General features: G+C 39.9%; 1 protein-coding gene across 1 annotated transcript in view; it reads left to right on the forward strand.

Moving 5' to 3' along the window:
- The window catches only part of Cfap54 (cilia and flagella associated protein 54), a 353,322-nt gene that overhangs the window by 333,986 nt on the left and 5,827 nt on the right, over positions 1 to 13,509 (forward strand). The window contains exon 68 of the mRNA XM_023716586.1: positions 5,496 to 5,629. Coding sequence (XP_023572354.1) covers positions 5,496 to 5,615 — 120 coding nt within the window. The 3' untranslated portion in view covers positions 5,616 to 5,629. The remainder of the gene's footprint in view (positions 1 to 5,495; positions 5,630 to 13,509) is intronic.

Genomic DNA, 13,509 nt, shown 5'->3' on the forward strand with positions numbered 1-13,509 from the left:
CAGATGCAGGGACTGGGGTTCAATCCCCGGTGTGCCCAACTGGCCCCTCTCCAGGGGTATGCTGAGATGGCGATTGAGACTGGGCATATGGCGCTCACCTGTAATGCCAGCCCTTGGGAGGCTGAAAGCAGGAGGATCACTATGAGTCTAATCTGTATCGTAAGATCCTGTAGACCCTGTACTAAATACAAAATAAATACATAAGTGAATAAATAATTTTTTAAAAGAACAAAGCTGATGAGCTCCTAGCCATCCAATGTCATTTAGTAGCTATACAAACAGAATGCAACTAGGATGAGTACAGATACATAGATATCTAGATGCCAAGTTTTTGTTTTGTTTTGCTTTTGCTACTAGGAATCAAACTCAGGACCTTGGGCTTGCCAGGTAGGTGCTTATGCCACTGAGCTATCTCCCCAGCCAACAGATGTCTAGATGAATGGAAAGGTATAAATGGCCTCGATTCTAAAACTAGATAAATTGAGTAGAGAGTCCAGAAAGAGGCCCCTACATATGCAGCTCCGTGACTGCTGACAGAGTTCTCTTCAGTCCAGAGAGGAAGAAACAATCTTTTCAGGAAATGAGGCTGGCTGCCTGGGTCTCTTTTATAGAATGTACAAAATCAGTTCCAGATTGATTGCACAAGCGTCTGTGGAAGATGGGCTTCTAGAGGAAATCTCCATCCCCGCAGTAGGACCAAAGCTGTGATCAACAGTATCCACTTCAAAAACTGCCAGTCACGAGCCTGGCATGGCAGCACACGCCTGTGATCCCAGCCCTTGGGAGGCTGAGGCAGGAGGAGCACTGTGCGCTCGAGGCTGTCTGGAGCTGTGTACTGAAACTCTATTTCAAAAAGATTAAAAAAGAAGAAGGAAATTAGCAATCACAAAGGAAAGATGTAAATTATATTGTGTTTTGTTTTAAAGATTTATTTATTTAGTAATTTAGTTGATATAGGTTCTTGCTATGCAGATCAGACTTGTATGATCCTTCTCTTCCAGCCTCCCCAGTGCTGCGATTACAGGTGTGTGCCACCATGCCTGGTTTTGGTAGCCAGCCAGCATGGCATATGGTATGGGGAATTGAACCTAGGTCCTTACGCTTGCCAGGCAGGCACTTAGGCTGCTGAGCTATCTCCCCAACCCTGGATCATGTTTAAAGTATCATTAAGTGACTGAAATAGCAAGCCCCAGCCTGGGAAGATATTTTTGTATAATCAAGAAAGGGTCTGACCTGAGGAATGGATGAGAAAGATGTGGTGTTTTTATACAATGGAGTATTACTCAGCTATAAAAAATGATAAACTCGAAGACTTCATATATAAGTGGAAGACACTTAAAGATATACCCATATGTGAAATAAACCAGACCCACATGTGTAAATATTGTATAGTCTCCCTAGTGTAAGACCTAAAAAAAAAGAAATAAAAATTGAAAAGTATAACACAACTAAATGGAAAGTGAGAGCTTAGGAATTGAACAACAAAGAGAGGGCAAGGAAGAAAGCTAGGAAACATGGCAGGGGCAAAACCATACATTTATATACACTAGATGGTTAAGGCAGTGATCCTGAGAATCTCCATCAGCTTTTTGAAACTAGCAGTTAATTGGCAGGATTCTCACCCTGACTAACTATATATGCTAACCCCTGTGGACTAAGCCACTGCACTGACGATAACAATGTGTAGTACTAGAGCCATGCTTGGATGCCTGTCATTCTGGTCTTCTAAAAGCATAGTGCTTCTAATTTCATATCAATTACTACTATACTCTCTTGCAAGTCAATGTTTAAAAAAAAAAGAAAACAAATGTATAAATGAAAACAAGAGACAAAAAAAGGTCATAGGACTGTCCTGCTACAATGTTGTATATGGTTAGCTTTCTAAATTTCTGTGTAAAAATATGTAATTGTTTATTTCTACTTTTTCCTATTTTTTTTTCACATTCTGTAGGGATTTAAAGTTTAACATATCAATGATTGCTGGAAAATACCTGTTCCATGTTATGTCTAAGGCGTTTGATATTCAGACAGATAGTGAGGTTAAGCCCAACTGCCTATGTTATAGGGTAATAATATCATTAAGCTTCTCTTCTAGAGGGTTAACAACTTAAGTTTGCAGACAAAAAAAATTAGAGAAAAACAAGGGCTACAAGGGTAGCCAACATTTTGGCCCTAGCCCTTCAAGGTCAGTGAGGACTCAGGACGTAAGAGAACCTGTACTGTAACATCCTGTAACTCAATGATGTCCCACATTTTCTGATCAAGGAGATTATGGGGCCACAGAGGAAAATGATCAATGATGGAGAGTGTGCCTAAGGAGAGTCACATGGAGAGAAAACATTCTCTCAGGCTTTCACAGAAAGCAAATTGGTCACACAATGGCTGTGACTCATCCTGTTTTGGCAAGTGCAGGGACCAGCGTTCAATCCCCTGTCCTGTGTGCCACGCTAGCCCTGATCCACCCCCCGCCCCCTGGCATACTGAGCCAGCAACTGAGTCCTGGTGTGGTGGTGCACACCTGTAATCCCAGTGCTGGAGAGGCCAAAAATGGGTGGGGGTGGGGTGGGGGGGATCATTACGAGTCTGAGCTGTGTAGTGAGACCCTGTACCAAGTACATAAAAATGAAAAAACGAAACAACACAAAAACCCATAAAATGTCTTCACACTTGGAAAATGTAGCAGTGTGACCAAAATCTTAAACCAAAATGATCACTGTTTTTGTGGATATAGTGTAACTGGAGCCTTTATGTACTGTTGGGAGGGGGGTGTGAAGTAGAAAATGGGAAAAATTGGTTTAATGATAAATTCCTGCATACCCAACGACCTAGCATGTCCCGCATTTGTATTTTTGATTTGATGATTATATGAATATGTTCATTTTAAATATATGTATATAAATTATCACCTTGCACACTTATAATTCCTCCTTAAATCTGCATATTATGACACAATCATAAATTCACATTAAAACTTGTGACAGCAATAGGAAAATGATTTGATGTTTTAGCCTGAACAAATACATGGAGTTCAAGGCATTGACTTGTCTAACAAAAGGCTTACATACTTGGGTATCTGTGAGGATGATTTTAATCACACAAGAGAAGGTCCTGACATTTGAGAGTAACTTTTGTTCTTCTGAGGAAATACAATTAGTAACTCTGGGTGACAGCCACTTCTGCTTTTCCTTCCTAAAGTGATGCTTTCACTTGTGGCCTCTCTGAACTCACCAATTAATTTTCATCCTGTGACAAATGGCTGCTTCTTTATGGAAATTCAGTGACAAAGATCAGAAACCAAAATGCTTTATTTGCATCTAGTATATAAATTGTGTCTTGGCTGGGTGTGATGGTGCATGCCTGTAATCCCAGCACCTGGGAGGCTGAGGCAGGAGGATCGCCATGAGTTCAAGGCTAGCCTGGGCTACACATTGAGACCCTGTTTCAAAAAAAACAAAACAAAAGAATTATGCCATGGAGATAACTCTAGTATTAACTAAAAGTAACTTGGCCAATTTGTTTTTTAAAAAAATTATATCTGTACTTAACATGGACCTTTGAAATAAAAGAGATACAGCACAAAATAAAATGCAAATATCATTTAGCAATTATTTTCTTATATATTACTTTGAAAACCATCTGCTAAAGGTCATTAAATTGGGCATGCAATGTTTTGTCGTTATGAAATAGATTAAATGCTCAGTACTACTAAACAGCAATGAGATACAATCCAAACAATAATGGTAAATATATATGTGTGTGTGTATATACATATATATGTGTGTATATATGTATATAGTTTCAACATATAAATATAACAATATTAGATTATCAAAATTTTTTAATAAAGTGGTAATGAAATACCAAACTAACAACAATAAAGATTCATAATATTTTATAATGTTGTACCTTGGGCTTGGGCAAGCCCTCATTTGTCTCTGTTTGGAATGCTAATTGCCACAACCTCTTTTGGAAAGTAGTTTTGGCAAGAAATGTTAAAAGGTGAATGGTAATCATGTTTTGACTAAGCAAAACCATTTAGGGAGTCAGTACTGCAGAAATTCAAAGTACCCACATCCAAGGTTGTAAGCATATAAACACTGAAATATCCTCTATGAAGAATGATTGAATAAACCATGAGCTGTCTGGCCAAAGGACGGTTATGTAGCTACTAGTGAGGATGTGTTGAAAATGATCAATTATGTAACCTTTATTGAGTAGTCATTGTGTGCTAGGCATCATTCTAAGTGTTTGTTTGTATAAATTCATTGAACTCTGTAGCAACAGTATCTTAGAGTATTCTTGTTTGCGTTTTATGGCTGATGAAATTAAAGTTGGAGAAGATCAGATGCTTTCCCCCTTCATGGAGCTGGTACTTGTGAGGTCAGAATTTGAACCAAGCAGCCTTAGTCTGGATTACATACTCTTAACTTCCACATAGTTATCCTACTTCCTTGAATAAATTAAGGAGGGATTTCTCATACATATTTTAATTGAATAAGCAAATAATGGAAATGTGGTTATTCCATTTAAAAAAGAAAAACAAAAGCCATGTGGAAGAATACTCCCCAAGCTAGAAACACTGATTCCATCAGGACTGATCAAGGAAGAAGGATGTTATTAATTTTTATTTTTTTCTTCTTTATTGTTTGAAGTACTAGGAAGCTTTGAAATACTTTTTTTTTAATTTAATAAAAGGAAAAGTTAATAAAACCCAGCCTCTGATCCTGGGTTCATTATGTTTTCTTGAGAATAAAAAGAGTAGATGGTTCATTTAATAAATAAACAAGAAATTAATAAAACTTGTCTTCTATTTTCTTACCAGGATTCAGGCCCACCGCTCCATTTCACCATGGTCTTTCTACCTTGTATTTTCTCATTCCTTATCAAAAATATTTATCTAGATTGGCTTCAGGTGGGCTCCAGGAATCATCCATTTCCTGTCTAGCTTCTTGTCCCGTCTCCTCTACTCTTTCTTCAGTCCACTAACCAGTGCGTGGGCCATACCAGCAGTCTTTCTTTTCTATTTTTCAGCTTGCCAACAGTGACTTTGCCCGGGCTAACCCTCAGGCCAGTGCCTCTTTTACACAGCGATCTCTTCACCATCATTTGTGACTGCTTTCCTCTCTGCTGTCACAACTTACGCTCAAAATGAGGCGGAAAGAAGACTTGTCACCTGGCCAATCTGTTGTGAAGGAAAGCACTGTGGTAGAGTAGGGTTACCTTGTCCCAGCCCAGACACATGCCCAGAAATTATATAAATAAACATAGTCCACCGATTTAGACGTGTTTGATAGACAGATGCATAGATTGTAATAGGATGTGGATTGCTATGAGTGACACTGTAGCACTATACACTATAATTATGAAACTTTAGCCCTTAGGTACAGAAGTTAACTGCCTTGTATATGAAACTGTTATATGTGATTTATATTTGAATGTCTTCAAATTTTACTTCAGTCAATAACTTGAAGAAATATTTTTATGCTTTTTTTCAGGTCCCGTTTGATATCTCACTGCCTTCTATATTTAACCTTGAGAGACTTTTTGATCTCGCTAATGGTTGTATCGTATCAGGAGGAAGGCTTTTCAACTGGATGGTGTCCATTATTCCCTGAACGTCCTTTATGAGGTAGCCTTACAAAGGATTGAGTTGTTGTTGTTTTTCTTAGTCACAAATAAAGTTCTAGAACTGTGCTCAAATAACTACCAGAATGAAATTAATTTCTTATAGAAGATAAATTTCTTTAAGAAGTATAGTTGCAGGGATTGTTTGAAGTTGTATTTGAATTAAATAGCAATGCTATTGCATCTTGAAACTGGATTACCAAGCTATCCATAGAAAATAGGTTTGTGCAGTGCGACTCTTCACTGCTAGTTTATATCAGATAGTCTTTAGAAATGTTTGTACAGGGCTGGTGAGATGGCTCAGTGTCCTAATGCACCTACTTAGAACAAGCTTAGCAAAGCACAGGGACCACGGTTCAATCCCCCAGCACCACATGCCAGCCAGCCCCGCCCCCTGGTGACACACACACACACACACACACACACACACACAAATAAATAAAGTTCTTAATAAAAGAGAGAGAGAAAAGAAATGTTTATACAGTAATATTGGATTACACCAATGGTTCTCAGCTGGGAGCAGTTTCCCCTGAGGTGACATCTGACAATGTCTGGAGACATTTTGGTTGTTATAAGTAGGGGGAGTGTACTAGTGGCATCTAGTGAGAAGAGGCCACGGATGCTATCAGCCTGCAAAGGAGAAGCAAGGCCACCCCCTACAATCAAAAATGATTCAGTCCAAGACGTCAGCTGTGCCAGTTTGGAGAAACTCTGGATTAAACTTTAACATGTGGTGAATTCAACTCTGGAAGTTTGTCTGTTTGGCTTGGGATGTAATGTGTAGCAAGTTAGACCTGTATTTTATGTTTCTGAGAGGTAACATTGCACAGAAGTATATGGCATGAGGTTTGGAATTATAGAGCTGGATTTGAGCGATAGCTTCACCACTCGCTGGTGTTGCTACTTTAAAGATTAAATTATTGAGCCTTTGTTTCTTCATCTATAGGATGGGTCGTTAACATCTCTCTTATGGGAGTACTTACTGTAAGTGTGGAATTAAGTGTATCAGTGTGACAGAGAGCTTAGAGTATGCATAGCACAACAGTACTACCATGTGTACCACTTCCCTGCCAACGTAGAAGAGAACTATGTATTTCTCACTTTTGTTGTCCAGCATCTAACAGTGCCGCACGTGGATGTTTCCCAGGGGCTGGCCCTGGCCCATGAAAAGATACCGTGATAAGTAAATAAAATAAAGGTGTGTTTCTAAAGCTTAGTGATTCAATAGTGATTCACCCTAGTGATTCACCCTTTATTTTCAGATTATGAATTTCTTACTTCCTAATGCTATAAAAGGCCATTCTTTTGTCAAACATGATAATAGCAACTGGTGTGACATTTTAAAATAGTCTCCTGTGATAATAAAAGAAAAATTAGAAGTCTTATGTTGGCTCCTCGTTTTGACAAATTTAGGTATCTGTAAAGTTTGAAAGTCCAAAAACAACAAACTAGAACTGGCCTGTGATACCACATAGAGGAAATGAATCTTTGGCAAGGTATTTAAGGATAAGGAAGTTTTTACTGGCTGAATATTCATTTAAAAAATTTTCCAGGGCAAGGATGCTCTAGGAGAACAGGAAATAAAAGTGAAAACACAAGGTGTATGCGCCAAGGACCTGGCTGCTGTATTTGTAACACGTACCTTGTGTTGCGCAGTGAGAGTAGTTCTAAGAGTGAACTAGAAAGAGGACTTGGGCCAGGTAGTGGGTATGAGGGACAGTCGCAGATAGCTAGACTTCTGGCAGGAGTAGACCCTCAGTCAGTATGGGATGAGTGAAAGCACTCAGAGGAATGAGTCTGACCTGGTCTCTAGAGCAGAGAATGGATAAGAAAGAAAGAAAAGCAAGAAGACCTAGACCGGGTTGTAATGCAAGGGAAATCAACAAAACGTTTACTGGCTAAGTGCAAATACGAAATAAAGTTTGGTTCAAGCAGAAAAGCCACTTGGATGGTGATGATTCATGCAATAAAGACTTCCAGTTCCTTTGATCTGAGCCAGGGTTTGTGAGTGCCACTGTGAAATAGCTCTTTGATGGCTTGTGTTTCTCGACAGAAGTTCAATTTATTATGCAAAGTTAGCCATTAAGGGCAAAATGGTGCAGCATATTACCTGTACATTTAATGCTGGCATAGAAGTACAGCACGACCAGCAAGCAAGACCATTTCTTTCATCCTGTTAATTTCCAAGAATGTCTGTACCCATTGCCCGCTGTTCATCACTATTAAGTTCATGCTGCATGCTTTTCACTTTTCCTTATTTTGAATGTTAGTGTGTATGAGCTGTTTTATGCAGCCCTGCAGTGCTAGCTGGCACAAGGTAGAGCTCTATAGTATTTCTACTTGCTGAGTGAATGGATGGAAGTATGAATGGGTGGATGTGACCTAGGCGAGAGAGAGCACTGGGGAGCCTTAAGAAAGAGGAAGGTAAAGGTGTTGCCAGCACCCCACCAGCACTGCATCGTGAAAGCTGCCTAGCCCTCCAGGCCGTCTTCTGTAGGAAGCATTGTATTACCATGCACTTGACATGCGTCATCTCCCTGTCTTGACAGGAGTTGTGACTGTCAGGAGCACAGCAATACTGACTCCGAGTTACATAGCGGCAGACAGAAGTTATTTAACTTCTCCTCTGATTATGGTCAGAGGTAGAGCCAGCATTTAAATCCTGATTGAGAAATCTGAGCTCTACCTTGCTAAGCTCGCTTCTCTGCCCTTGCATCCACTCTGTGGCTCTGGGAAATTTGTGAATCAAATGAGAGAGTAAGACATAGTTGAGTCTCAAGCTGAAACTGAACATCTGTGATTTTTTTTGGAAAAAATTACTTGCAAACCTGAGGGGATGTCCTGAGAAAGCAGAGTGGCGAGCAGGCGAAGTTATCTATGCCAGAAGGATGATTTCCCCGGGGAGGGCAGGCTTCTTCCCAATATTGCAGGTAGTAGAACATTGTGACACGTTTTTTTTTTTTTTAAGTTTTTCTCCACTTCTATATATTTACAGATGCTGTTATTTGGGGTGTTGTGTTGCCTAAGAGAAACACTGCCTAAAACTTCCCCAGACCTCGAAGCCAGAGTTTTCCCAATTTGAACCACCCTAGAAATCCCCCAGCTCTTCTAAAATAGAAGCAGCGCTTGCTACTTAAAGCTAGAGCTTTCTGTCCTAGCCATTGGGAAGTGAGGATGAACTGGGCCAAAGCCCAAACAAAAAGAAATTGCAGAATCTTCCACATGAAAGATGTGGTTTCCAGAAATGTCTTTCGGGTTTTTTTTTGTTTTTTTTTTAAGACCGTATTATACATTTGCAGCTGTTTCTTAAAACTGCAATACACAGTAGATATGTGCAAATGTTTTAGAGCAGACGCCTGTGAGGTTTTCTGTTGGCTTAAGTTATAACAGAGAACACTAGGAGACAAACTAAGAAGGGGAAGGAGGAGGAGGAAGCAAAATGGGAGGTAGAGGAACCAGTGCCCGCAGCTAAGTGATAGGTAATAAAACCCCTCTGCTGCTGGTTTAGCTCCTTCTCACTCTCCCAGAGGTTGCGTCCGAAGCTGACTACCTGCCAGCCAGCCAGAGCTTCAACTGCAGCGGCCCTCGTCCACTGTTCCGAGGGTGCTTTGCACATTTCCCAGCCCTGCGGAGTTGGCACCCTTCACCGAATTGCAGGGGAGATAGTACATTTCTGGGGACTACAAGGAGCACGGCTTCTGTCTCTTGTTTGCCTTGCCTTTATTTCCCCTTTTCTGGACATCACTGTGTTGATCCTCCCAGGTCAAGGGCGCCTGCCTCCCTGGGCTTCGAGAGCACTTTGGCATGACCTGGCCACCCGGCTCCCAGGTGCACTGCTGTATTTTCATAGCACCATCTTCTACCTTCTTCGTAGCTCCTCCTTCTACCACCTTTATAGCTCCAGAGTCATAAGAGTGTGAGCCTGTCACATATTCCTTTGCTTTGAACTTCATTTGAGACTTGGTAAATCATTTCTCATTTATCTTGGAACTTAAAGTGTTTATAAACACTAGAAATGGAAGCTAAATATACACAATGCCACCAGGGATGTTTTCAAGCCATAATACATGTATTTATATGATCAATGTGTGTGTAGTCCCACTTGGGTGAGGAGAGAAATCAGTGGGCCCAGAAATCCACTGTGGAGTTACTTTCTCCTGTTTTCTCAGACTTAAAATGTTGGTTGGTATATCACTCATTTGCCCGAGGAAACTTGGGCAAGAATGTTCACCGATGCATTGATTATAATACGAAACAAATGAAGATTTACTAAATATCCATCAGATGGAAAAATGGATAAGTAAATAATGATGTAGTCATACAGGAGAATACAGAGAAGCAATTAATGAATGGATAATGGAATACTAAGCAATATTCTGAGATGAATTAAAGAGACGTGTATTGATCGGGATTCACTCCAAAAACTGATTGAGTAAAAAAAGAAAATTAAGTATTAGAAAAGGACACATACAGGAAGATGGGATTTATATAAAGTTTAAAAGCTGGCAAATTGACCTGACATAGTACTTATTGATGCATATGTATTTTACTAAAATATTTTAAAAGTGCAAGTTAATGGTCCAAACCAAATTCTACTTGTGACATCTCTTGGCTGAAGAAGGAGAAATGAACTCTGAAGAGAATGCCTAAGAGGGTTCATTTGTGTTTGCAAAATTTTCTTTCTTAATGTAGGTATATGTTATGTTGGTCTCTACTGTTTTATAAATTAACAAAAGACACCTCTTACCTTCTTCATCCTAGGCTGGCAAGCTTTGTGCAGCTGTTGCTTCACCTATCAGTAAACAACTCCTTAATATGTCTTAGGATTCTGATGTTGTTATAGGCATGTAACTGGTTCACATCTGGTTCCATTAATTTGGGTTTTAACGACAACTAAAAAATCATTTTGAAACTAATGTTAAGCCATATACACATGCCCAATTTTAGAAAAGTCGATCTGTGAAAATATTAATTTTTAATATGAGATAGTAGAGCCTTAATAAATGTTTAATTAAATCGAGGCAGATTTCCCTGTGCAATTCCTATCAATTTTAAGTTTCCTCATTATACTTTAAATTATTTGATTTGCCAAAATTAGATATATGCAGAACTTTTACATGATTGCCTGTTATGTGAAATGAGGTTTACACGTAAAATCCATCTACCATCCATAATTCCAGTGTTTTAAAAATATATTAAATTTTTCCTTAATTTTGCTTTCCACTTCAATAGAGAGCCTTGGGGGTTGCAACTTTGACACTAAAATTTCCATGGCAACAGAATTTCTTTGTCATAAACATCTGCTTGATTAAGAAGAAGGTTCTAGTGGCAGCGATATTTACTTATTTATTTATTTTGTATTTTTAGGAACGGGTCTACAAAGTGTTTATGGTCTCACTACAAATTGGACTTGTAGTGATCCCCCGTTTACATCCTCCCAAGAGCTGGGATTACAGGCGCGCGTCACACACTCAGTCTCAATTGCCATCTCAGTGTGCCCTGGGTGCAAGGCCCCTGGCCCCTGCACCTGCTTGCAGGTGCTTTAATCCGCTGAGCTACTTGGATGGCCCTTTTTAAAAATTTTTTAAATTTTTTTTAGTAGTTAATTTCATTAGTTAAAAAGCTGGGTGAAGAGGGATAGGAATTTTATTACAAGTATATTTTCAATTGGAACATTGGAGACAATACAGGATTAATTACAAATGAACTGTGTTTGATATTCAAGAGAACATCTATATACATCTTGCATCCAGCATCCTGAGATGGAGCTGACCTAAAACCAGGCCCTGTCTACGTACAACCTTGAGCCCTCCTTTAAATCATCCAGTGTGAGGAGTCAGTAGGTTTCTAAGTAACTCAGAGATTTCTAAGCAGTTTCATAACTTTCTTAATTTAATTTTCTCCCACAAGAATTACACAAATTTCTTGGACTGCTTTTCTCATCATTATAAAAGCAATTGAGAACTAATGCAAAGAAACTGTGAAATATTGAAAGGTGAAAAGTGGAAAGTAAGAGTTTCCCAGAAGTCCACCTCTGTGAAATAACCCAGGCTAACGCCGGCATGTATTTTCTATGGCCTATCTAATGATCTCTCCCAGTAACGAGGAAAAACAAACAACGTTCAAACTCCAGATTTGAGACGACGCTCCTGCTCCCAGAGTGTGGCAGAGACGGGGCTTCTCAGTGCTTACTGGCTGGGAAAATGCCGCAGCTGGGAGCATTTGGGCCTGGTGGTTTGGATGCAGTGCAGTTAGAACAATCAGAATGTGATTAGATGCGGGGGAGTTGTCCACAGCGCCTCTTCCTAGTAATAAAGTACGTGGTAATGATGCATAGGACAAAGGAAATCAAATCTTCATTTTGTCCTTTGGAGACTGGTCATTTAATCTTTCTCATAAATACAAAGCTCCCTGCAAACTTAACTCATCCATTCACGCATACATTTAGGGTGGTTTTTTTTTTTTTGGTGGCTTTTTTTTTTCATTTGATAGATGTTAGTTATTACTCTGTGCTTCTGCTTTCTGCCACAATGTCATCTCCCATCTATTTATTTAAAAATATTTGCCAGATTCCCAGTAACTGCTGGGGACTGTGCACAGAAGTGCCACCTAGGTAGTCCCTTCCTGTGAGATCTCTTAGCTTGCATCCCCCTTCCAGGGTCCAGCATACCTCTACTGGGTCTACACCCAAAAGAAAGAGCCAGGGTGTTGAAGAGACACCTGCGCCCCCGTGTTCACTGTGGCATCATTCACAGTAGCCAAGATAGGAAATCAAAGAAACAATGGACCCATAAAGAAAAACTGAGGTCTTTATGCACAAGGGAATACTATGCACCTCTGAAAAGGAAAGAAATGCTATCAATTGTGCCTACATAGGTGAGGCTGAAGGACATTAGGTTTGGCAGAATGAGCCAAACACAGGAAGACAAACACAGGAACGGTTATGTGTGGAATATGAAGCAATTTCCTCCTTAGTGAATGGATGCAGTCAGTAATGTTGACATTCTTTGTGGGAGCTGGTACCTGTGCACAACTCCTCTGATTTCTTTTTTTCATTTTCCTTCCACTCCTTTCTTTTCACCTCTTGACTCCTTTTCCATTTGAAGATCCACTCCCTGTTCCCTGTTATCCACCTTTCAGTTCTTTATACTTTATGCTTTGAGTTTCTTATACAAGAGAAAGCATGCACTGTTTACGCTGTGCAATGATTTATTTCCTTTCACGTTACGGTCTCGAGGTGCATCGCTTTTCCGATAAATGACTGCAATTTTCTTTATGACAGAATGACGTCGAGAGCAGTTGAACAAAAATAAGGCTCCAGCGGTGGTTACCAGGAGCAGGGGAAGGGGCAGCCTGAGATAAACTGGGCAACGCATGCAGAGGTTCAGTGACGCAGGAAGACTAATTCAAGAAACCTGCTCTATAAAACTTTGACTGTAGCACATCACAATATCGAATACTGTTGAAAATGACTGAGACAAGATTTTAAGTGTTGTCATTACAAGAAAATAGATGTGTGAGATCGTGTGTGTGTGAATTAGGCAGCTTGGCCACTTTGCAATGAACACATTTCAAAACATGAAATACATATATATCTATATAATTATATTTATGTAACTATACATTTATAAGTTATATTACTTATAAATCTATATATATATAATACATATACACACACAGAGTGTTTGTTAGTTTGAAACTTAATGCCCTCCTGCCCACTGAGCCCGGCTCTTCCTCCTGTGGCCGCACAGCTCCTTCTCCTCCGAGCCTGTCCTCCTCCCTACTTCCTGCCCCCCCACACTCACACGCTCTGACCTCCCCACTTCCTGCCCCCCCACACTCACACGCTCTGACCTCCCCACTTCCTGCCCCACTTCCTGCCCC

This window comes from Octodon degus, unplaced genomic scaffold, assembly GCF_000260255.1.
Source record: "Octodon degus isolate 3935 unplaced genomic scaffold, OctDeg1.0 scaffold00004, whole genome shotgun sequence".
NCBI classification, from domain to species: Eukaryota; Metazoa; Chordata; class Mammalia; order Rodentia; family Octodontidae; genus Octodon; species Octodon degus.